At 37.2% G+C, this 24,387-nt stretch overlaps 2 protein-coding genes across 2 annotated transcripts in view; one reads left to right on the forward strand and one right to left on the reverse strand.

The window, feature by feature from the left end:
- The window catches only part of LOC134823493 (uncharacterized), a 39,678-nt gene extending 18,512 nt beyond the window's left edge, over positions 1 to 21,166 (reverse strand). The window contains exons 1-11 of the mRNA XM_063834978.1: positions 20,904 to 21,166; positions 20,288 to 20,700; positions 19,824 to 20,113; positions 19,004 to 19,081; positions 18,754 to 18,848; positions 18,364 to 18,545; positions 17,207 to 18,213; positions 7,565 to 7,713; positions 7,099 to 7,183; positions 6,758 to 6,861; positions 6,357 to 6,492 (exon numbers count right to left, since the gene is read on the reverse strand). Coding sequence (XP_063691048.1) covers positions 6,357 to 6,492; positions 6,758 to 6,861; positions 7,099 to 7,183; positions 7,565 to 7,713; positions 17,207 to 18,213; positions 18,364 to 18,545; positions 18,754 to 18,848; positions 19,004 to 19,081; positions 19,824 to 20,113; positions 20,288 to 20,700; positions 20,904 to 21,163 — 2,799 coding nt within the window. The 5' untranslated portion in view covers positions 21,164 to 21,166. The remainder of the gene's footprint in view (positions 1 to 6,356; positions 6,493 to 6,757; positions 6,862 to 7,098; positions 7,184 to 7,564; positions 7,714 to 17,206; positions 18,214 to 18,363; positions 18,546 to 18,753; positions 18,849 to 19,003; positions 19,082 to 19,823; positions 20,114 to 20,287; positions 20,701 to 20,903) is intronic.
- The window catches only part of LOC134823499 (survival of motor neuron-related-splicing factor 30-like), a 48,765-nt gene continuing 27,607 nt past the window's right edge, over positions 3,230 to 24,387 (forward strand). The window contains exon 1 of the mRNA XM_063834984.1: positions 3,230 to 3,243. The gene's annotated coding sequence lies outside the window, so the exon portion shown is untranslated. The remainder of the gene's footprint in view (positions 3,244 to 24,387) is intronic.

Genomic DNA, 24,387 nt, shown 5'->3' on the forward strand with positions numbered 1-24,387 from the left:
CTCCTTTCCTATTATCAGCAGCCGAGAAAGCTATTGCACCTCCCCCGTGGGCATATATGAAGGCAGCCTTCTTTGTATCATTGTCAAGCTCTTTTGGAGTGTAGACCTCGACTGGGACATCAAATTCTCCGTCATGAGAAGTTGGAACTTTCAAAAAAGTTGTCGTTGTTTGTTCACCTCCGTAATTTAGAACTGGCATGTTATCCAGATCTTTTACGAATGACATCATTGACGATCTTAAAAGAGCAAGCCACTCCGAATTAGATTCTTGGTCGTCGTTAGTCTCGAGTTCTTTCATCCTATCCATGACTTGCTTAGCTTCAGGGGAGGCTCCCATCATTTGTTCCATTTGAGCCTCCATATCTTTCACTTCTTCATTCATTTCTCCCGTTAGCGGGAAGTTAAAGAGGTTTTTGGAAACAACTCTCGACATTTAAACCTGAACGTGTTGCTGATTAAAAAAGCAGAGAGAAAGTCCCTATAGTACCATAACACTGAATCCAGAAGGTATTTTAAAAACGAATAGCTCAACATTGTTGAGTCAACAATCCGAGGCTAAATATGAAATTAATGACTCATTGAATATATGCTTATGATAAACCTTCTCCCAGCATATGGAGCAAGAGACGCTGGAGGAATCCTGATTGCAGAAACCTGTACAGCAAAGACTCCTATCGTAGCGGCTCTAAATGAGTTGGAATCATTAATTGATGGAACACCGACACCCCACAACTGAATTATGTTAAACAACAGGTATTTGGCGATACAGATGACAAACAAGTACTCTATAACTCGCCAAGTCAAAACTTCAAAGGGCAGGGAGTTAATAGAATGAAAGGCGCTGATACGATCACAATTACATACACAAATAAATAGTACTTCCTAGATGGGAGTGATGGTTAATTATAAGGTAAATGTATAATACTCAAATATAATATATAAAAGGCCCCTGATATCACTCCCCCGCGAACAAATAAGAAAAAAATGAGTAAAAAGTTTATAAATCAGATTTGCATAAAAATGTTCAAATTTAACTCGGTTACATCTCAAGTACTAAAATTTTATAAATCTGTGAAACACGTTACAATTGCTAAATTGTTAAAAATCATTCCCCATCAGTAATAAATTAAAGCAAATATAAAACATCCCCAATAAATAACGCATCAAAATATGAATGTTATCATCTGTGATGTCATAATTTAAAAAATGTCTAAATGTATATATAATTTGTCATACATACATTATAAATTGTCTATTAGTCTATTCACTGGTTTTACTGTTCTACCAGATCGTGTTTGTAAACAAGTTGCAGGTGCAACTGGTGCAAGTGCTTGGGTGCGTGCTGGTTGTGCCATAGGTTCATCTCTTGGTGAGCTAGTCATCAATGATGCTGAAGGTTGAGGTCTTTCCATTGGTGGTATTTTACTAGGGTCTCTGTTCAGCACCTTTTATCTGAAATGCTGATTGTGCATAGTGTCTTGCAGCTCCGGCAAGTGTTCGTTGTGTACTGTCACTATAATTGACGGGGCCTTTTATATATGCAACAACCCTTAAGAAACACGAATTCTCAAACGTTAATAAATATAACAAAGTTCAAGTTGCCAAACGGCAACAGTCAAACATTATATATAAATACAATACTGTGTTCAATCGGAAAATAAAACGTGCATACACACATAACAGGCAGGAAACAATCATGCAAACACTGATACAGATGAGTTATTAAAAGATATAGATTCATCCTGCTTCAGCAAAACTTGGTCGACGTGATCAGAACGTCTTGTCGAAGTAAACTTAATCGATCTGAATTTTTGTGCTCTTACAGTTCAATTATTCAACCGTTTTAAAGAGTAGTCTGTCCACGATTTTGGCTAGGAAAAATAGTTTTTACAGTCATAGTTAGTCCCTTATCTTTCTCCTCGATTACCTCAATTAGTAGCCCAATGATTGTTTGAAATCTTTCCTTGTTCTTGACTTTCCCATCGTTATTCTAAGCAAAACCGTCCAAAAGTTATAACCGTCCTTCAGTGGAGATGCAGCAAACGAGGCCGAATAGAGCACAATACTAGGCAGAAATCTTAGAGCATCCAATAAAAAGTTTAAACAAGATTAAAGTTTTTGTACAGAACTAAAAAGGAGACTAAAAAGGTACAGAACTAAAAAGATCATAGGTAGATAGAATTATCATTTATCAGTTATTAGATTATATATTCGCATATATCCATATTGTACGTGTAATGTAAATAGTGTGGATTTTTGCGAATATCTGAATATTATATAATATAATCTAATAACTGATAAATGATATTCCGCACAAGGCTTGAAATTGTGCTGTATATGAGTGGTGATTTCGCTCTGAAAATCAGGGACAGTAGCTCAATAGGTAGAGCAAGGCAAGCGTGACGCGATATGTCGAGGTTCTGGGATCATTCCCCAGTTGTCCCCAGTTTTTCAGAGTTAATTATCACCTATAGACAACATGAGAGTAGGCCCTGCCATCTCGAGGTGATAGATAAATTTAGATGAAACGAAAAGGTTATTGAAAAGTACCTACCACCTACGATCTATCTATCTAGTTCTACCATCAAGGGTTCAGGAATGTCAGCTGTGTTGGAATGTAATATTTTAACAACACATTGTTGAGCGTCAATTGAGCTCAATACGGCGGCCCCAGGAGGGGGGGGGGGGAGTTCAACTATGAAATACATTTTAATGTAAAGACTTCCATGCGTGTACATGTCTAAAATACATCTAGAATTGTCAAGAAACTCGATGTTATACCTTTTTGTTCTAAATTGTTCTGTTTAAATTCAACACAAAAATAATGTGATGCAACGTTATGCCATGAAGTATGTCCGCTCAACGCCCACGTGTTGTTCTCCTTAAAAACTCCGTTAGAGTATTTTATTTTGGAGGACACTACAAACCTAATTGTATGTTCAAAGAAATAATTATACTCATAATTGTGCCCGCCCAAAACAATTCCCGTTCACGTAAAAATAAGGTCCGTAAAGTATACCATGTTTACCTGTCGAATCATACAACTTGTAAAATCTCTGTAAATGATACGATGAAGTGCAAAAGTTCAAACAAGAAATAACAAACAAGTCAACTGTGCTGTTCACTTGGCGTCTCCGTCCTGCTGTTCGTTTAAATATTGGCCGTTAGATGGGATGCTGTTCAGAGCGAGAGGGTGTACTATTTCTTAGTGCTGTGAAGTACACAAATCTATTACATTTATTGAGGACGTTACATCTTTACATGAGGAATATTGGGAAATTCCAACAAAGCGACTTTGTCAGCCCAGCCCCAAACCCCCCCTCCCCCGCACCTTGGTGATTATTCCCCTGGAGATGTGTTTCTACACTTTGATGCCCGACCGGCACTCGACTGACGCCCTACCGCTCGAACTACCTCATTTGTATACACATTTATTCCTGGCTTATTTTATTGTCGAGTTCTAATCGTATCTTTATTACTAGGTATTGATGATGAAAGACAATTTTCCACCTACAATTTTACAAAGATTTATTTATTTTCCACTCATTTGTTGTATGACAGTGGGAACTATTTATTGAATTATAAATAATTAATTGAACTATAAATAATTAATTGAATTAATTTTGTGATAATAATCATTAATCAAGTAATATTAATATGGATATGATTTTATTACACAAACAGACGTGTTATCATTTATACAGCTAAAAAACTCGACAGTTCTCACACGTGAACGTATTCTTTAGCGATCTTTTTCATGGTATCCTTATAGACTTCCATTCCTTTACTTCCAGGCATGAATAATGACATATGATTGGCCCCCGGAAAAACAACAAATTCCAGCAATCTTCCCGCTCTTCGCAGCCTGTTAGCAAGCCTTGTAGCCTCTGTGATATATAAATCAAATTCTGCTTCCACGATAATGGTTGGCGGGAATTTCTCTAGAAGCTCCTCGCTTGCCTTGCCAGGGAAGAGGTGGGGATCAGTCTTTTGCTGCTCAAAATCTGAAGCAATAAGATGCTTCCAAATTTTCCGCATTGACAAATGAACCTTCCTTTCCTCTACAGTCATTACTAGAGGGTCAGAAAAGCAGTAATCATCAACCATGGGAACACCAGGTATAGCTAATTTTACCAGATGACCCTCTCCATTCTGAGCTAACAGTACCATGGCACCAAGACAGATGTAACCTCCACCACTATCCCCAGCGATAAAAATCTTAGAAGGATCTACTCCAAAGCTCTCGGCATTCTTACTTACATATTTGATAACCTCATAAAAATCCTTGATGTTGTTGGGGCATTTTGTTTCGGGAGCAAGGCGGTAATCAACATTGAATGCCACAACGTTCATCTCAACAGCAATGCATTGCACTCCTTTCCTCAAATCAGCAGCCGAGAAAGCTATTGCACCTCCCCCGTGGGCATAGATGTAAGCAGCCTTCTTTGTATCATTGTCAAGCTCTTTAGGAGTGTAGACCTCGACTGGGACATCAAATTCCCCGTCATGAGAAGTTGGAACTTTCAAAAAAGTGGTCGTTGTCTGCTCTCCTCCGTAATTTAGAACTGGCATGTTATCCAGAGCTTTTACGAATGACATCATGGACGATCTGAAAAGAGCAAGCCACTCCATATTGGATTCTTGGTCGTCTTTAGTCTCGAGTTCTTTCGTCCTATCCATGACTTGCTTAGCTTCAGGGGAGGCTCCCATCATTTGTTCCATTTGAGCCTCCATAGCTTTAACATCTTCATCCAATTCACCCGCAGGGGCGAAGTTAAAGAGGTTTTTAGAAACGACTCTCGTCATTTTAACCTAAACATGATGTTTATTTAAGAAATAATGAATAGGTCAACTGAAAATAAATCAGAATAGATCGAATAGTTTTCAATATTTCGCTTTACTGCACAATATGCGATATACTACGATATGAACCCAAAGATCCCCGTAAATAAGTTTTTTTACAGTAAATGTAATTGTGTTTAATCAACGGATGTCGATTGTTGAACTTAAAGTTGTCAAAACTTTAAATTTTGTTGATTGCAAGTCAAATCGAGCGTGAAACGAAGCTGAGCGAATGAATTGTAACCATCTGCAAACCAAAAACACGAAGGAAAGCCTCATGACATCTAATCAAATTATTAAGATAAAAAGCGAACAGACCATGCCGGTGAGGCCTACCTTTCGAGATCGAATTACAACACACATAGGGGTCGTTCACATATTATGTAAAACCCCATGTTCTGTTTTTCAGTCGCATAGATGTTCCCATCGTATGATAATGGGTGTCATTCCCTCGTTCTTTAATCAAGTGGTTACTGCACTGGCTAGCTCTTTTGTTATTACAGCTGCCTCGAGATCTTATCTGGGGCACTAATACTATAACACTAGAACTGTAATTCTAGAGCCTCAGAGTAAGATTACTTGGCAGAAGACTTTGGCTGTCAGACAGTTGCGCCCAATCTAGATCTAGCTATCACGGGAAGATGACGAATCAAAACCAATTATAAAACTGCTTGATCAGATACGACAGTTGCGCCCAATCGATAATGAAATCCCCCAATTATAATAAAAGTAATCTTTATTCAATCAAAAATCGTACGATCATAACGATAGACGCAAAGCTACGAAGAATGGTACAGATAGGACGAGATCGTTCGTTATTATCTTTACCCTAGCAAAATTGAGTTATCGAGGATAATATGCGATGAAATAGCGAACATATGCATTCTACAATAACATTATATCTATAGCCCTTCAAAATAGTGTTTTAGAATTGAGAAATGACTATTTTAATGTGGCTTTCTCCGACAACCTACAAGTAAAACACAGCCAGATGACACCATTTATCGTAGTTATCACAAATTATGATATGTATTTTGCAAAGTACAGACAACCATGGTCTGAGAAAAGGTTTGTGTGGATACAACATGTGATTCGAAAAAGGGAATGTAGATTGTGGGTCCTCGGAAAATTTTAGGAAAATTTACTTTTAGGACTGAAATCTAACAATGAGGGATGATAAATGAATAATGTCTAACACTGAGTTTCCTGACAATTCAATATAATATTATATTATATATTATATATACATAGAATTATCATCATAGAAGATTTTTATTTGTTCGTTTGAAATGTTGTTGCTTGTTTATTTGCAAGGTAGATATTAATAATATTATTAGCAAATTCTTAATATGAATTTTAATTTGTAAGTCTGGTTACCTGAGCACATCAATTATTTGATTATCCCGCAATCAAAACTGGATTTGGTTTTAAGACCTGTATTCGATTTTCAAACTTATGTATTTGATAAATTACAAATTTCAAAAGAAACAATTTAAAATTCAAGTTTGACCAACCTGTCTATTTCCCAGTACAAGATTGGCTAGTGAAGCGAACAATTCCTTGTCTTTGACTTTACTCTGATGCAGAGATCTCTTTTTAGCCAATGATTCTTGAGACAGAATCTTGCTCGTTGATTTTATACCGTACAAGCTGCAAAAGAATTATTATTACTCTGCCAGACCTGACTTGGACGGACGTAACGTCTATTTTGGGCGGAAATTACGTCAAGGATGTTCAGACGGAATGTTTTAAAGAATATAAATTGATAATCTGTATTAAAAGTCACAAGCTAGGTTTCAACGCAAGTTTACTTTTCTACAATCAGAGTAATTTACCAGTTTTAAAGAATATGAATTGATAATCTGTATTATAAGTCACAAAGCAAGTTTACTTTTCTACAATCAGAGTAATTTACCAGTTTTCTGCAACAGATCTGACTTCCCCTAAATCCAGTAGCCTTATTTGAACCATACCGCCCGCACCTGTCCCAGTTTCTTGAACAATTCCTCGACAAAACACCTGAGTTTGGTCCAATCAGACGTAAGAACGAGCATCACGTGATTAAGAAGAACCAATCACAAACCCTTACTGCTACTACTATTCTCGTGGTGCGAAGATCACTGAATGTTGACAGTGAAAACATTCTGAAATCTTGGAGCTTTCCCGAGTGTGATTCATTTACCAAATGACAGTGAAATTTTAGATGTAACATTACACAAACTCTACATACAAACAAATGTGGCTGTATTTGTGTACCTGGTTGATCTTTACAGCTACCATCTCGTTTTTAACAGGCGTACTCAGAGGAAGGGGAGATAGTTTTAACATTTTAGAATACCGCCTGAAATAAAGCACTTCTATTACTTGTCCGGTCACGTGAGAGATCTAGCATTCTCACAAGAATCTATCCGATCTCAAAAGTTATGGCTGGGCCCAAAAATTATACTACATTTAAATTACTGATTCAAAATATCACTAAATATCACTAAATATCACTAAATATCACTAAATATCACTAAATATCACTAAATATCACTAAATATCACTAAATATCACTAAATATCACTAAATATCACTAAATATCACTAAATATCACTAAATATCACTAAATATCACTAAATATCACTAAATATCACTAAATATCACTAAATATCACTAAATATCACTAAATATCACAAAATGTGAATTGAGTAAGAATAGTACAGTTAATCTCCAGACTTACTTGAGACGATGATAGTCCGTCTTGGCAATGGTCCAGATACCCTCACCGTCACACCACGTGACAATAACACGTGATACAGTAGCTGAAGCAGGGATGTGGGACGAGAGGAGTCGCTCAGGTAGAGGTGTGGGAGGACAGTGTCTCCAGTGCTGTAATATTAGGTTGTTTAGGAGCGTGTGTAATACTAGTTGGAGATTGGAGAGAGCAAATGCTGGTACACTGGTTTAATATAATTAAACTTCAGTATTAGTTTTGTAAGGCAGTATGTTATGTTGATTTAAAGAGGAAAATGCATGCACCATATTAATTTCCGACTTTTAGATTCTTAGCGTAAAAATCAGCGGTAAAATTCTGCATGTGACTATGTAAACTTTTAGTTATTTTAGTTATATTTTAGTTATTTTAGGCCGTATGAAAAAAGACCGATGTTCCGTATGTGCACCCATTTAACTCATCCTCAAAGTTAACGGTACCTCAAGGTCGAAAGGTGCACCCCGTGTCACAGTTTCTACTCAATTTTATAACATTATTAGACAAATTTAAAAATAACTCGTTACAATACTTAATAGATCTTTAGCATAATCTGTTGCAGGTTGCTGGATACAGTAATTTAAGTGCAGAATAGGTCACACAAAAACGTAGTAGTTCCGAAACTAAGGCAGTTCATGAGAGACTGGGTTAGACTGGGTCCCCTCGGAAGTGCACATTTTGGTGTTAGGCCTGCACATTCGGGACATCAGTCTACTTTTAGTTTACAAACAGATCTATCCGAGTAAAAGTTTGCCACAAGCGTTTTTGAATGTACCTTATAATGCCGTCAACTACCTAAATAATCTAATTTGTCGAACTTTTCAATTATCATAATATAAATAATTATTTTACGTCACATTTAATCCTTTTTCGAATAACTGCTTCAGGTTAAGATCAAAATATTGTTGAATAATCTTCAAATCGAAATTATAACACCAATGTATGTGTAAAAAACAAAATTTTAGACTTAACATTTTCTCTCTCTTTTCGTGAACAGATTACTTTATTTTATGAAATCTAGAATAATTTCTCGAATTAAAGTAACAAACGCAACTACTAATATATAATTAAGTACTGAGAGCAAGCTTTTTTTGTTTTTTAACATTTTTTATAGCTGTTTTGTCCTTGAAACAGTAAATTCTCGAATAAAAGTAACATACGCAACTACTAATATATAATTAAGTACTAAGAGCAAGCTTTTTTTGTTTTTAAACATTTTTAATAGCTGTTTTGTCCAAACAGTAAATTCTCGAATTAAAGTAACATACGCAAGTTCTACTAATATATAATTAAGTACTAAGAGCAAGCTTTTTTTGTTTTTAAACATTTTTAATAGCTGTTTTGTCCTTGAAACAGTAAATTTTCGAATAAAATTAACATACGCAACTACTAATATATAATTAAGTACTAAGAGTAAGCTTTTTTTGTTTTTAAACATTTTTAATAGCTTTTTTGTCCATAAAGAAAAATACCGATCAATGAAAAAGATGCAATAAATTCGGTCTCGGGTTTCTAGCAAATCAGAGTTTTGACTGTACACATTACGATGATTATGTAATATTTAATTGTAATGTTATGTTCACACTAATTTTGGGGGAAAGATTGCTGTGGTTGATTGGGGATTGCGAAATACATTTCTCATCTTTGCTAAAACAAAAGAGTTCAAATAAATATGTCGCACAACTTCATCTTGGGACTTGGAGGTCGTTTACATTATGTTTGTTTACACATCTAGGGGAGGCCGGAGGAGATTTGGAAATGCTTGCTATTTCTACACATTAGTTATGTGTACAAAGTGGATTAATTTGATGGGAGGGGGATCTAAAATAGCCAAAATCTGGCTTGCGTAATATGTGAACGATCTCTTGACAACAAAGAATTGTACGGTAAAATAATAAGAGTCCGAGGTTTTCTAAACGTTGTTAGGACCTTGCATAATATCTAAGATCAATTTGGCAGTAAAAAAGGCATCAGTGTTTTCTTAGTGAACGATGAAATTGTTGTTGAAACATCTAAAGTAGAGTCAACGGGACTCCAAATCCATCATTTTGAATTTGTCACATTTCTACATATTTCTACACATTTCTTATTGGGTCCAAGTAATTGCGGACATAGTTCACTATGTGTTTACCGTGTATTAAATCTTCTCGTCAAGCCCACAGAAGAAGTTACACGGCGAGAAGGCTTCTTATCATTTTCTTTCCTTTCTTTCTCACTTAGTTTATTCATTTCCTGGTACTCTTGACATAATTTTTGCAGAGATTCCAAACACGTTTTAAATTGAGGAATGAGTTCTAGTTCGTAGGTCTCGTCCATGAGCCCTCCAAGGTCCTTTGAAACTTCTGTTCCCTCCCTTATTGTTTCCAAATGTTGTAGCTTCACGTTCAGCTGATTACGATCTTCATCAGCTTTCTTCACCAAAGCGTCGAAGTGTTCGGTTGTTATTTTAATTTCATCGAGCATGCTGTGGTATGTCCTCCTAAGATCTGGCACTAGCTTGCCTTCAACAACACCAGCACTAGTTCCAAAAGCTATTGCAGCTGCAGCAAGTCCGATAGGATTCCAAAAGTTGGCTGCACCCACAACAGCAGCAACGCCAACCACAATTGTTGTTCCTCCATAAGCTACTCCTCGTGTATTTGCATAGGAGCTATTTTTCTCTGCTCGTATCACGGCTGATTTTCTCTTGCACCAATTTTTAAGCTGACCCAGGGGAATTGACGCATCAAGTAATGAGTCTGTAGCTGTGGATATTCTTTCGCAAGCAGCTTTTAAATCCGGTAGAACATTGTCTTCTAATCTTTTCAGGTACAATTTCAACGTATTTCTAAATCTAACATGGTCTGAGTTTGCATCACGACTGCGAATTTGCACTGATTGTAAGACCGACTTAACGAGCCCACTCAGGGTAGTCACGGCTTCATTCGAAGACTTTATAGCGAGTTCAAAATCTTTAGCTGCTTTGATAAGACACTCCAGATTCTTCTTTTCCTTTTCGTCTAAATGAGCATTCACCTGCAAAAAGGATTCTATGGCCTTTGAAATTATAATGCTGTCGAAAGTCACTATCACTTTCTTAAGTAGTGATATAACTTCAACCATTAATGTCATGCCATCTTTAACTGTAAGTGGATCTGAGCTAACAAGCTTTGAACAGGAACTTGTAATGGTTGCCATCATTCCTTTACTCATGTCGAATTCCTTCGTGAATAGGAGGTATTAAATATAGCAGCATAACACTATAATCTAGTAGCATATTGCATAGTTGTTTCGTGCACACTTTACGCACTTTCAAAACACAACGCACTATGCGCACGAAACGACTCAAATTCACGCACTTTTAGGTATCTTTAGGGACTTTTTACCAAATAAACTTATACAGTACACATACTATCGGCCAGAATAATACTTATTTGTGTAATAGTGGACCAAAAGTGTCAAGTGCAAGGTATCATACCCTATAGTTTTTGGTATGAGAAATCAATATAAAAATTGGGCACTCTTGAAAATGTCCTTAAAAGGTCGATGAAAATTATGAGCGGCTAAAAAATAGAACGTTAAATTGTCCATCAGTGCAAAATGTGAACGGCTAAAAGTTAAGAAGTTTAATATTAGTGTATGATGCCTCGCATCGAAATCCCTCGCCCCACAGATTGACATTGAGCCACTTCATATTAGTCGTTTAAACAGTTAATACACACGATGTGTTGCAATCTTATAATGTAAGCTCCCGCCAGCCAGTCTGAGGTGACTCACAATATGTGATCATAATACCTTCGTTTCCTTGCGGGGAAAATCTGCAAATTATCAGCTCTCAGTGCCGAAGAGATTTAGTGCATATAATTATTAATAATAGTAATAAAGTATTACATGACACGTTAAGTCTTTAGACGCTTATATTTATATTGGGTGTCTTCCACGAACAGTTTATGGTGTGACTTTGGGAGTCGAACTTAACGTGCACTTGGGCGCAACTGTCGTTTTGAGAATCTGAAACGGCGAATCAGATCACGTCACTGATTGGGAACCTGTTAATGGCCTGTTAAGGTGTGGAAAACGGGCGCAACTGTCGGTAGGCCATTTTTTAGGTGTTTCTGGACACAAAGTGAGTCATCTTGCATCTTCTGACAAATGCTATATTGCTCATGAGTCTTTAGGACCTTTCTAGTTAACAGTCCAATAGCCCATTTGTGAGTATTGTCATTGTTCGCTCGGCAAAAATCCGTTTTTAGCCACATTTCCGAAAATAAGCATTTTAAGGTATATAATATTGCTTCATAAGTTGTATATATACAACTTATGAAGCTTATATATAATACATATTATGGCTATTAGGCACATTTTGGTGTATCGGAATAGTCTCTACGACGTTCCTGGACTGAAATACAAAAATTCGAGTGACCACGAAACCCTGAAAAAGGGTGTGGCCGAAAACGCCCCTATTGTATTTATTACAAAGATGCAATAATGCCTGAATGTTTTAAGCATCATCTAGAGAGGTGATAACTCTCGAGAAATCGCTTTCAACACAAAAAGCTAACGAGTTTCCCTTTCGTCTCGGACTATTGATGTTTTTTGATGCGGTAAAAAGTATCGATTAGGGAATACTTAGATAAAACCTTTATCGTTATCGGCAAATAAAAATCCATACAATTTATATTACGGAGCTAGATCATAGATGATGGCAATGAACTATAACATAAGTGATTTTAAATTTCCTTGAATAAAGCTTTAAGCTAGCGGGTGTACAGGTTGGAGGAAGCCTATGAGCTAGGTAGGCAGATAACTTAGTGTTAACCATATTATAAGGCACAACACTCATACTCGAAAAAAGCTTTAAAATCGTACAAGAAAAATGTATGGTCAGGAACAGGTTGTAATTATACGGAATATTGAAACTGTCCCTTTAATCACGAATCAATACGAACAAAAAGGTAGATTGATAACAGCGTGAATATGAGGTATATAAGATGAGCTGTAGGAGTGATATGTTTCGCTCTATAAGGCAGCTGAGCACAAAATAAAAGGATGAAACATTCTGTAAGCTAGTATAGTAGTAAAAATATACTAGCTTGTTGAGGATAACATGCGATGAGCTATTCTTACTTTATATCACAAGATCTAATCATGTCCTAGCATTCCCTACTCATAGTCAATATCCCATTCCCTGTAATTGTTAAGCTAAGAAGGTACATTAAACGTGTGTGAACAATAATGTTGTGTTATCCAGCTATTGTCGTGCGAAGTACCTACAGCTTTACACGTCACGAGGCACACTGTTGACTGTTCCTACTCAAGTATTGTTTCCTACAAATCTTCTTTCCAGATACTTTTTATTCAGGCTATATTATCGAGAATATGTCTATATTATATTTTAAACTTGACGAAATCTCCCCGGTAACGTTTAAAATATAATATAGATATATTCTCGATAGTATTGCATGAATAAATAGTATTATTATTATTATAAAACAGGATCTTACCGACAAAAATGATTCTTAAAAATACCTTAATGCGGTAAACTGTACCCTTGAAAAAGATTTTCCCAACATCTGTTGCATGCAGCTATATCTCTAATTTCGTTCAATTCATGCAAGTTGTCCATTTGCAAATTTCTACTACTTAAATCACTTCTTAAAACAGATAACAAGTTCATTCTAGGTCTCCCCAATCTACCAATGAATAAATTATCTGATTCAATAGCAAAAGAGAGAGCCGTTTGGGCTGGGGTGTTCTCCATACTCCTGAGAATGTGTCCAAACATCTTCCACCGCTGGTGTTCAATACGCTTGGATAACTTTTCAACTTTGCACCTTTCATACAATGCTTTGTTGCTTATCATACCTTTAGGCCATTTGATGTTTAAAATGGACCTGAGGTGTCTACGATGGAGTGTGTCCATTTTCTCCATGGTTGCTTTCTTAGGACTCCAACTATTTGAGTTGTAAATCAATACAGATACAACTTGAGCATCATATAACCTCAGCTTTCTTTCAAGGGAAATTTTCTTACCGGACAACCATACTTTTCCAAAGTTCTTAAAAGCAATCTCAGCTAGGATTCTCCTTCTTTGAATGTCCTTCTCAGTACAGAGTAAGGAACCTAGTGACTTGTTACTTCGCCATGGTTCGTTATTAGCTAATGGCTGACCGTTTGTGTCTTTATCAGATTTTTTCGCCAGGTAGAAGGTACTGAATTCAGTTTTACTTTCATTTACTTGGAGGTTCCAGTCTTTGAGAATCTCCTTCACTGTAGGAAGGAAAATTCTCAGTTTCTCGATGTCCTCGTCAGCAAAGTCACAATCGTCTGAATATTCCCACTCAGTTGGAAAACCTAGTTCTGATACTGGTGGGTTTGGTCTCCCAGATACAGCTCTGAGGTGGTGTAAGGCTGCTGCAAGAATAAGTGTGAATAGCTTTCCAGATAAACTGTCACCTTGAAAGGCTCCGAGTAAACTTTCAAACTCTTCCGACAGTGAGGAGTTAACACGAACTCTAAGGAGAGTATTCGATAGAAGGTATTGAACTAAGCGAATGTCGTCCTCCGAACAACCAGCATCCTTCAAAACATTGATGATAGTGTCCCTTTTCACGGTATCAAAAGCTCTACTCATATCAATACCCATTTTGCTAAATGTCCATTTCTTCCTCATCACAACAGATATTAGCATTCTCTGAGCCCACACAATGTCAGAGCAGCTCCTACCTCTCTTGTAAGCACTCTGCCATGGCATGGTGTAGTTGTCAATTCTACTCTCAACCCGTTTTAAGGCAATTTGAGTGAGCATCTTCCTTGATCCGTTTAACAGTGTAAGTGGTCTAAGGCTTGTGAGGGGACCTTTAGGTTTACCGGGCTTCTGTAGAGGAGTCACAATACCTTGTCCTATTGAACTTATGTATTTGTTCCCACTAAATGACTCGTTAATTGCCTCAGCATACTTCTCAAAAGTGATTGGATGGGCGTACTTTATCAACTCATTCTGGAGATTATCTGGACCACTGGCACGGTTTGATTTGAGTTTACTTGCAGCAAGTTCAACTTCAACTGGTGTAATGGGGTTATCAAGTGGTTTTGGATCGCAGGTAAAAGGTTGCAGGCCAGCTTCAACTCCTTCTGTTAGTTGTTTTTCGAAGAAAGATTTCGCTGTGTTTGCTTTCCCTAAATCAGTACCAATAGGGTTGTTGTTGATATCATTGACCACTATGTTACCCGACTTTTTTATTCCAGCTAAAGATCTTGAAGCTTCAAACATCTTTCTAGCATCGTCAGTGTTATTTATTTCTTCTGCTAGAGCGTCAGCCTTCATGTTATTTATTTGCACAAGTCTCTTAGAAATGCTATTCTGAATCTTTCTTACTGCTCTCCTATCTCCACTAACATCACTACCATTTGGGGCTGATTTGATCTTTAGAGTCTGATCACGCTTTTTAGCAACTAATGAAGCTACTGTTAGATCACTGGAGAAATTTTGTTTAGAGGATTTCCCTTTCAGGGGTATAGTTTCTTCAGCACACGCACATAATATAAATAGTATATTATATTAATCCTAATTTACATCGAACTTTCCCAATTTGTCCCTCTCGGAAGACTGGACACAGAATCAATTAGGCAATAATCCATGTGCAAGACATCAAGACATTTTACCACCCAGCTGGTTATACCCTGCATGTTCCTACAAACTTTTACAAGCCACCCAGCGTGAAGTCGCTCCATTATTTACAGTTACAGACTACAGTTCCGAATTCCTGTAATTTAAATCTTACAATGAGGGATAATAAATCTAGTCAAGTTTGTGTCAACAATTTGGATTATTTTTAGAATATCTCCTTTTTTCCCTAAAAAATTCAGATTATAGACTTTATAAATTTCCTCTTTGGTACCAAAAATGTCCTTTCTGGATGTGGGGTTATTGTATTATGCCGACTCCACCACAGATAGTTAGATATGGCAGCAATAGGCAGTATCCAAGACGCCCGACCCGACCATGTTTTATGCCCGACCCGTCTAATGTTTAGTTCAAATGCAATTAATTAGAGAACTTACATTTCTGTTGGGTATTGGCTCCAGTCGCACTTCTTTATGACAAACAGACCTCTGCTCGGCACACTCCTTCTCTTCCTCCTCCTCTATAACGAGTCCTGCTAAGTGAACAGCGAGATTCGTGACGTCATCAGACGTAGTGACGTCATCAGACGTAGTGACGTCATCAGACGTAGTGACGTCATCAGACGTAGTGACGTCATCAGTAAGAGTGTTAGGATTAGGGATAACGAAATCATGGGTCGTGAAATTATCAGCTGAGGTAGTTTCAGGATCAGTAGTCGTGGTGGAAGGCAGTGTAGTTGAGGGAGCGGTACGGTGTTCTGAAGAAGAGCTGGTTTCTTGAGACTCACTTTGTGTGGAGTTAGAAGAGCTCGCTGATTGTGGTACAGTGCTTTTAACAGGACCTTTAATGGGTGTTACCGAGTTGAACTGGGTTGTTGTTAAGTCTGAATCTCTCGCTGAACTGATATTTCCTTCTAAGCTGGTGGATGAATCATCTCTTATATCTTCATCAGGGACTGTGGAGTGAGTTTTAGGTGGTCTGGTTGAGAGGAACCCTCCTCCCTGTTGTGGTGTTGTCAAGTTTACAGTTGATCTGTGAGTCGTTGTAGCAGCAAACTGAACTTATCGAAAGTTACAAAAGACAGGAGAGCTCTATTACTACAACGAAAGCTACACTGACTACACACGTTTTGAGAAATCAACTTAAAAATTGGGCACTCTTGAAAAAGATCGATGAAGATTATGAGCGGCTAAAAAATAAGACGTAAAATTGTCCATCAGTGCAAAAAGCGAACGGCTAAAAGTTAGGAAGTTTGATATTAGTGTATATTAATCCCTCGCCCCACAAATGGACATTGAGGAATAATATCAACTGTAATAGCGAATAGACGAATTATATACAACGCATCATGTATATTAACGCAGGACTCTGAGATAGTCCGCGAGATTCGGCTAGATTTTGTGAACTACATTTAAAACATGAGCTAGGTTGTATGTAGACGATCAAGTGAGGTCTTGTAAACAAAGGGAACCCTACATTTTGCGAATGTGGCGCCCTGCTTGGCAAGATCCTTCACTATGTATATTTAAGAGCATTGAACATTATTCATAAATAATGAACATGCACAGTGTACAGTTCATTTTGTCATTGACCATTGTATTATGCCGACTCCACCACAGATAGTTAGATATGGTAGCAATAAGAGGCAGTATCCAAGACGCCCGACCGGACCAATGAGGTAAACAACTTTATAGTGATCCTAGCTCTAATCTATCACGCGCGATCTATCACGCGTGACTTTGGCAATCGTTCATTTTCCCCTTTATCTCATTCGTGCGGTAATCACACATAATAAATTATAAATAATTATAAAATGAATTAAATAGAAAAACATATTATAAATTTTCTTTAAGAGTTGATTTATTTATGTTTTATAATTATGTAATAAAGATATTATATTCGTAAAATGTTTAACTTTTCATTTCGCCTTTTCCTTTTGTCTAGTAGTGTTTAGTTAGTTTTGTCTATAGTGTTTAGTTTAAATGCAATTAATTAACAGAACTTACATTTCTGTTGGGTGGGGGCTCTAGTCGCACTTCTTTCTGACAAACAGACCTCTGCTCGGCACACTCCTCTTCTTCCTCCTCCTCTATAACGAGTCCTGCTAAGTGAACAGCGAGATTCGTGACGTCATCAGACGTAGTGACGTCATCAGTAAGAGTGTTAGGATTAGGAATAACGTAATCATGAGTTGTGAAATTATCAGCTGAGGTAGTTTCAGGATCAGTAGTGGTGGTAGAAGGCAGTGTAGTTGAGGGAGCAGTTCGGTGTTCTGAAGAAGAGCTGGTTTCTTGAGACTCACTTTGTGTGGAGTTAGAAGAGCTCGCTGATTGTGATACAGTGCTTTTAACAGGAACTTTAATGAGTGCTGCCGAGTTTAACTGGGTTGTTGTTAAGTCTGAATCTCTCGCTGAACTGACATTTCCTTCTAAGCTGGTGGATGAATCATCTCTTATATCTTCATCAGGGACTGTGGAGTGAGTTTTAGGTGGTCTGGTTGAGAGGAACTCCCTCCTCCCTCCTCCCTGTCGTGGTGTTGTCAAGTTTACAGTTGATCTGTGAGTCGTTGTAACAGCGTTCCTAGCATCAGTCCCAGTATTACTCAGCTGTGAGCCAGCAACTGCTAAATGTTCCTCTGTGAATAGATCAGGTGGAGACTGGTCTGCGATATCGTCTGATCTAGAATGTTCTGTATGAGCGAGAGATAACCCATCATCAGCCTCCTCTCTTTCACTAAACTGTGAAGTTAACAACACCTCGTTGTTGTTTGTTAATGAGGTATTTGTCTCTGGGGGATTGTCTGTAATGTTGACAGTAACTTCATCAGAACTTGCAACATGTGAGATGTTACCAGTAGAACTACCATTTGCTGAGGTGTTACCACCTACATCAACATCCCCTGTGTTTCTGTTCTCTGCTGCTCTAAGACATTGGTCACGTCGACTAGATGTTAATGCATGTGTCGTTACTTCTGCTGTCGTTCGAACCGTACCTTTACCTTTACGTTGAGAATCTGAAATGTAGAAAATGTCAACTGTGATATACATTTTGGCAATTCGCAGTCAGAATAACGTACAATATTATCTATATTACCAAGAAATAGATACGAGTTATCCGATCACAATAAAATAATAAACACCCGTAACATCACTAAACCCCAAACCTCTTAGCCTTTCCCTCTCACTCTCCCTCTCTCTATTCAGCAAGAGAGACTGCATCTTCATAACATTGGGATCTTCTCTCTCATATTGTATTCTAACATCTAGCTCACACATACAGAACTTCTTTTTGTGCACATTCTTAATAAATACTTGAGCTCCACCCGTTCCTGAAACCTCCACATACCTGAACAGAACGGTTATTTTGAACCTAAATGGGTGAAAGTGGACGTACATAATCATATGCTGCTTTTCGATATACAATTATTTAACAGTCAATGAGTCAACAGTTTGGAAATATCAAGAAGTTCATTTTTGTTTTGCTATCAACAGACAACATAATATCATGTGATTTTGGAAAAGGTATATTTTCAGTTATTTTTTAATAAACGTACGCTTTGTGGGTTTTCTCGTCGATATTAACTCGCTCAATTTTAACAGGGGGCTCACTTCTCAGACACTGGTTTTTCAAAAAGTTCTTCAGCGGTATCTGTAAATACATAGGATGTGATAAGTATTATTATATCTTACGTTTTAATAAAACGTTTCTTATAACAAATTAGCTACTTTTTCTAAGGGGGAACTTTATGGGAAAAAAAAGATGCAATTTACATCCGACTATCAAACTATTGTAAGTAGACTTACTCTCTGAGCTTTTGCAGGTACATTGTACACCACAAGTTTGACAATCTGCTTACCAGGGTCATTTTCTCCTGCCACCAACTGAAAATATTTGAATTATAAAAGTTACCCAGGCTTTATTGTATTTAGGTTCTCAATACTTGTGAATATGCAAGTTGTTAAAGTTTTAAATTTAAAGACTTATATAAACTTAAGAGTTTTATTCAATAAAATGAAATTTTAAACTACAAACAGAAAACATACTATATTATCTTAACATACTATATTATCAGTACTTCGTGAGTAGTACAGTACTTCACAACGATAATCCGCCTCCCAAATCGCAAATTAAAAACATTACACACAGTATGCACACTCACAAATATGGCAGTGAGTATCCCAGCTGCATATAATGTAGTGTACTAATAGCAGCAGATATGAGATAACGACACGATTGCTTACTGATAGGCGTGCAAGAAATTCCTGAGCTGAATAGGGCCGGTAGCTCAATTGGTAGAGCACCAGGCATGTAACTCGGAGGTTGGCGGATCATACCCGCCCCGGCACTATGCCGGCCCATGATTTTCCGAATCGCTTACCAGTGGAAATCTAGTCAATTTAAATATCTGCTTGCTTGGTATTCATGGTCGATAAAATCACAGCCCAACCACATTCTTGACCAGATCACATGTGCATACGACATCCTTGGGAGCCGTCAGTAGAGCTTGCTCTCTGACTCGTGGGTTGAAAACATCGTGTACAGTACTTCGTGAGTAGTACAGTACTTCACAACGATAATCCGCCTCCCCAATCGCAAATTATCAGTAATATAAACTTAACATACTATATTATCAGCAGGCATGGTCAGATCGGTCCTTTGTTTGTTTATCTTATTCCCTCTGTCATTCCATGCCTCTGACATAGGGTTGAAGTTGTTGAGGGAAAACAACTCCTCCGTGGTCAGCTCACCAAAACCATTGGAGGAACTCTTCTCCAGTGGACCTAATTCGTCTTCCTTTTCTAAAGCTTCGTTTAGATCCTCGCTTGTTATTGAGTCGAACAGTTGATCAGTACTAGATTCGTTTTCATTAACGTTCGTGTCAGCTGTTGATATATCATGACTAGTACTACTTTCTGAAAATAAATTGAACGCATTATTCGTATGCAAATGATATAGAAGAAACCAAATTATTGCTATCAAAATAAATAATTAGTTCCACTTATTCATATTACTATTGGTAATTGGTGGTTTGATTATTAACTGAAGAAAACTCAAAGATATGCCTACAAATTTTAAGTAATACAAACCTCTAATAGAGCTTATATGTAAACCATTTTCTTCAAGAAAATGTGATTCTCTATCACTGTTTACTGAAGTATCCAAAGGCTCTCCACCTTCAGCATCATGATAACGGTCAACATCAAGATCAGAATATAACTCCTCGCTATTTTCATCTTCAACAAGCTCAACCGGATTGGTTTCATCATCAAGGGACTCCCTTTCAGTGACCTCATTTTCAAAAACCTCTCTGGAAACAACGGCTTCACCATCTGTTCCATTTTCATTTGATTCGAGTTGAAAAGAGTTAGACGGGTCTATGTGTGGGAGTAATTGTCTAACAAAGGGATCAAAGTTTTCCTCCCTATACAAAATGTCCATCATCATGTGACCACCATCCTGATCGTCAGATTGCATAGTAATTATTGCAGGAGTAGGATTCCTGAAAAAGTATGATCTGAATTGTATATTTTTTCATAAAATAACACACGAAAATAAAATAAAAAATGAAGTGAAATAAAATGACACATGAAAGAAGAAGCGGTTTGTACAATTACTTTTGGGCTACTATACCCTTCTATTTCACAGATGTAAACATTTCTGATTAAAAAATAGTTAAATGATTGGATGCAACAGTGGACTTACTCATTTAATCGAAGATCCAAGACCCACAATTTGTGCACAGACACAAATGAGTAGCTGACGTACATATCATCGCAACAGGTAAGATATGGAGGACTCTCGAAAATATTTTCCAGGATCTTGAGGACATCTTGGCAAACAGAAAACCATGGATCATCATCACTATTTCTTCGATACACAAGAAGCTCTAGCTTTGCATCCTCTACAGTTTCAAACTTTATGCGGTTGCCAGGAAATTTCTTGACATCTTCTTTCTGGAACATACTTGAACTGGGAGTAAGTAAATCAATGAAAAAAGGGGTCATGCAACATGAACAAGCTTTTGGCTCTTATGTATGCTCGTTGGTCAAAAAGTTTGTCAAAACTTATGAACTTAAATTAATAAACATAGGAAAAAGAATCTTCCATTAATCATACAGCTTGCATATGCTGCCAAAATAGTAGTCCTGTAGAGTGTAGGTAAGTTTGAAATACTTTAAAAAATTTGATATATATATGAAAGGTATTGAATAAGTAAAATACAATTTTTTAAGTAAAATACAATTTTTATTTTCCACAGAAGAATCAATATATAATATATTGAATTAGAAATATCCGATAATTTCATTAATAATCATTAATAGTTGCTTTGTAAAATCAAAAACGAAAAGCCGTACGCTGAACGCGCGGCATCTAACTTGTAGCCGCTAACATCAAAGCTACCGCGCGCCAAGTGCTGAGGTGCATTCTCATTGACAATTTAAAGGGGGGGCCAATGGGTATTTTTTTGTGAAACTTGATTTCGAGATAGCAGTTGACCAACAAACTAGGACCAGTGACCGAACTTTTGAGGGGGTCCCGGACCCGAACCGCCAAACGGTGCCCGCAGGGCAGCCACACCCATATTTGGTCCAAATAAGGCCCAATTTAGCCAAATACCCTGAACATGCTCAAAACCCAGGTTTAAGGTGCTCTACTTGTAGCTAGTGGTCTCCTGAACTCGTATATGAAATTACATCAAAAATGACTGAGTTATGAGCCAAAAACCTTATGCCCATATTTGGGCATACGCATCAAATTTGGTAGATTTTGTCCCATAAATTGGTCAAATATCAATATTTTTTTCCATCAACTTCTTTTTTCTTAGAAAAGCCTAAGATGGTTAGAAGTGGTAGGATTTGAGGATGAGTAGGGTAGGTAGGTAGGTTTTGTTTGTGTGTAATTTAGAGACTAATTGAGAGACAATTTTAGAGTTTTTTGAGTCAAACTATAACTATGAGTCTTCGTGAGATACCAGTTTTAGACGACAGCGCTGATTACAGCACATGGAAGAAGAAAGTGCTAATATGGCAGCTTGGCACCGCAGCATCAACGAAACAGCAAGCTAGTAAGCTGATTATGAACATGAAAGGTAGACCACAGGAGGTCTCTATAAACATGACATTAGAGGTGCTAGGGGCAGAAGATGGAGTTGATAAACTCATTGCCGAACTGGACAAACGTCAAACTGTATAAGAAAGACAGTACCCAGTCTTTATTTGGTACTGGACAAACTGTATAAGAAAGACAGTACCCAGTCTTTATTTATGTACCCAGTCTTTATTTATAAATAATTTTGAGGGATACAGGAGAGGAGATGGAGAAGATATAGACAACTACATCTTGGAATTCCAGAGGAGGTATAAAATCCTCAAACAGCTGAGAAAGAACGAAGATCTTTACGATGACATGGTATTAGCGTATAGAATTTTAAATCAGGCAAACCTCAATGATGAACAGGCTAGATTGGTTCGAGCAACTTGCACTGCTACATTATCATATGACCTTATGCAAGAACAACTAAAAAGGACCCAAATTTCACTGTTTTGACTGAATTTTTCTTGAATGACCATCTTACAAGGTCACTGAAGATGGCACAAGACACGATTGAGGTACTCAAAGTTCTATTCCCAAAGAAAGCTTTGATAAACGGAAAATCATCAGAATATAAAAAGAGATTTTGGAAGATTTTTGAAGAGGAGTTTTTCTGCCGTCTCCTCGACCGAAATTTGGCTGTTATTACTTAACGGGTGATACTCGTAAAATATCTGTTCTATACAACTTATCTTACTGCTAACTCAGCGACTAAACACACAACGACTTTGACAATTGACAGATGATTAAACAACTGTGAGTTATGACGGACTTAACTGTATGGGTCAACTACTGAAACTGTATTGTTTACTATTTTATTCATTATACTGGACATGAGATGACGAAGTATCTTAAGCAGCACTTTATACCCCCACTTAGAACTTGATTAGTCACGAACAATAGAATCATCAAAAACCAATACAATAAAACATCTTGATCAATTAATGCCTAGCAGCACCAGACAGCAGCAGTGTACCTTTTTCGACTCCGTGGAGTCCCTGATGGACTTTTGTTTATTTTTGTTAATAATCGGACCAACCTTTCTTTCTCGAAACATGTATCCTATTGTATTTCATTATAGTATTAGGATGTGAAGATATACTAGATATAACAACGAAATAGAGGTATACCAAATTGGCCCTTGATATTAACTATAACCGTGTTGATGGTTTTAAATTTTGTATGTTGTAAATATTTTAGTTTGTGAAGCGTTTACTCCTCCCCCTCAGCAAGACAGTTAAATTGTAGATTAATGATAATAATTGTCAAATGACGTTATATATTATATAACAGTTATAAATGTTCACTAGTTGTAGAGCGATTTCAAGAGTAGTGGTCCACAGGGGTCCGAAAAAGCCGTAGAGGCACTTGGGTCCTTATCCTTGTCACTAATCTCAATTGGATTCGGTTTACACAAAACTTGCCGCGCCGCATAAGAACGGATGCGTGCAGGGGCTGGAGTACGCTTGTATGTAGATTAATGAAATGGTGCATTGTAAATATTTAGAATTGACGATATATTATGATCTAATAGTAAATTTTACAAAGCTGGCTTTAGATTTAGGTAAGATTATAATTTATTTTTAAAAAACCCACGGATAATTTTAAATTTATTTCTATTTGTCGTATAATCATAAACAATTTAATCTTGTTTTCAAGAATGAAATGAAATAATGTGCTTATATCCCGCCCATATGGTTAGCTGCCGGCACAAGTGCCAGCTACTAACCATGTCAGAGCGGCTCTAAAGGGTGAGTGAAAAAGACAAGCGTGAAAATGAATATGACAATGTCGTAAATAATTTAAATTAGTCTAGGATCTTGTCCTCACAACAAATAATACCACTTCTGATATAATATCGTCTATTCAAATCGTCCTTTGCCTTCTGTTTCATTTCCAATACCAGCAGATGGTGTTTGGTTTGCTCCTCAGGTGACCGATCCGGAGAAATGAAAACTGTTTTGTGGTGCTGACTCAGTTTCAGTTTTTTCGATTTCAATAATATATCGTGGACATTGTTGGTATTTGAGACCGATATTTTAACAGGTCTGGTCTTGTCGGCTAATCTCCTTCCAATCCTGACAGCTTAAAAGCG

The sequence above is a fragment of the Bolinopsis microptera genome, chromosome 11 (assembly GCF_026151205.1).
Source record: "Bolinopsis microptera isolate Bmic1 chromosome 11, MBARI_Bmic_1.0, whole genome shotgun sequence".
Taxonomy (NCBI): domain Eukaryota; kingdom Metazoa; phylum Ctenophora; class Tentaculata; order Lobata; family Bolinopsidae; genus Bolinopsis; species Bolinopsis microptera.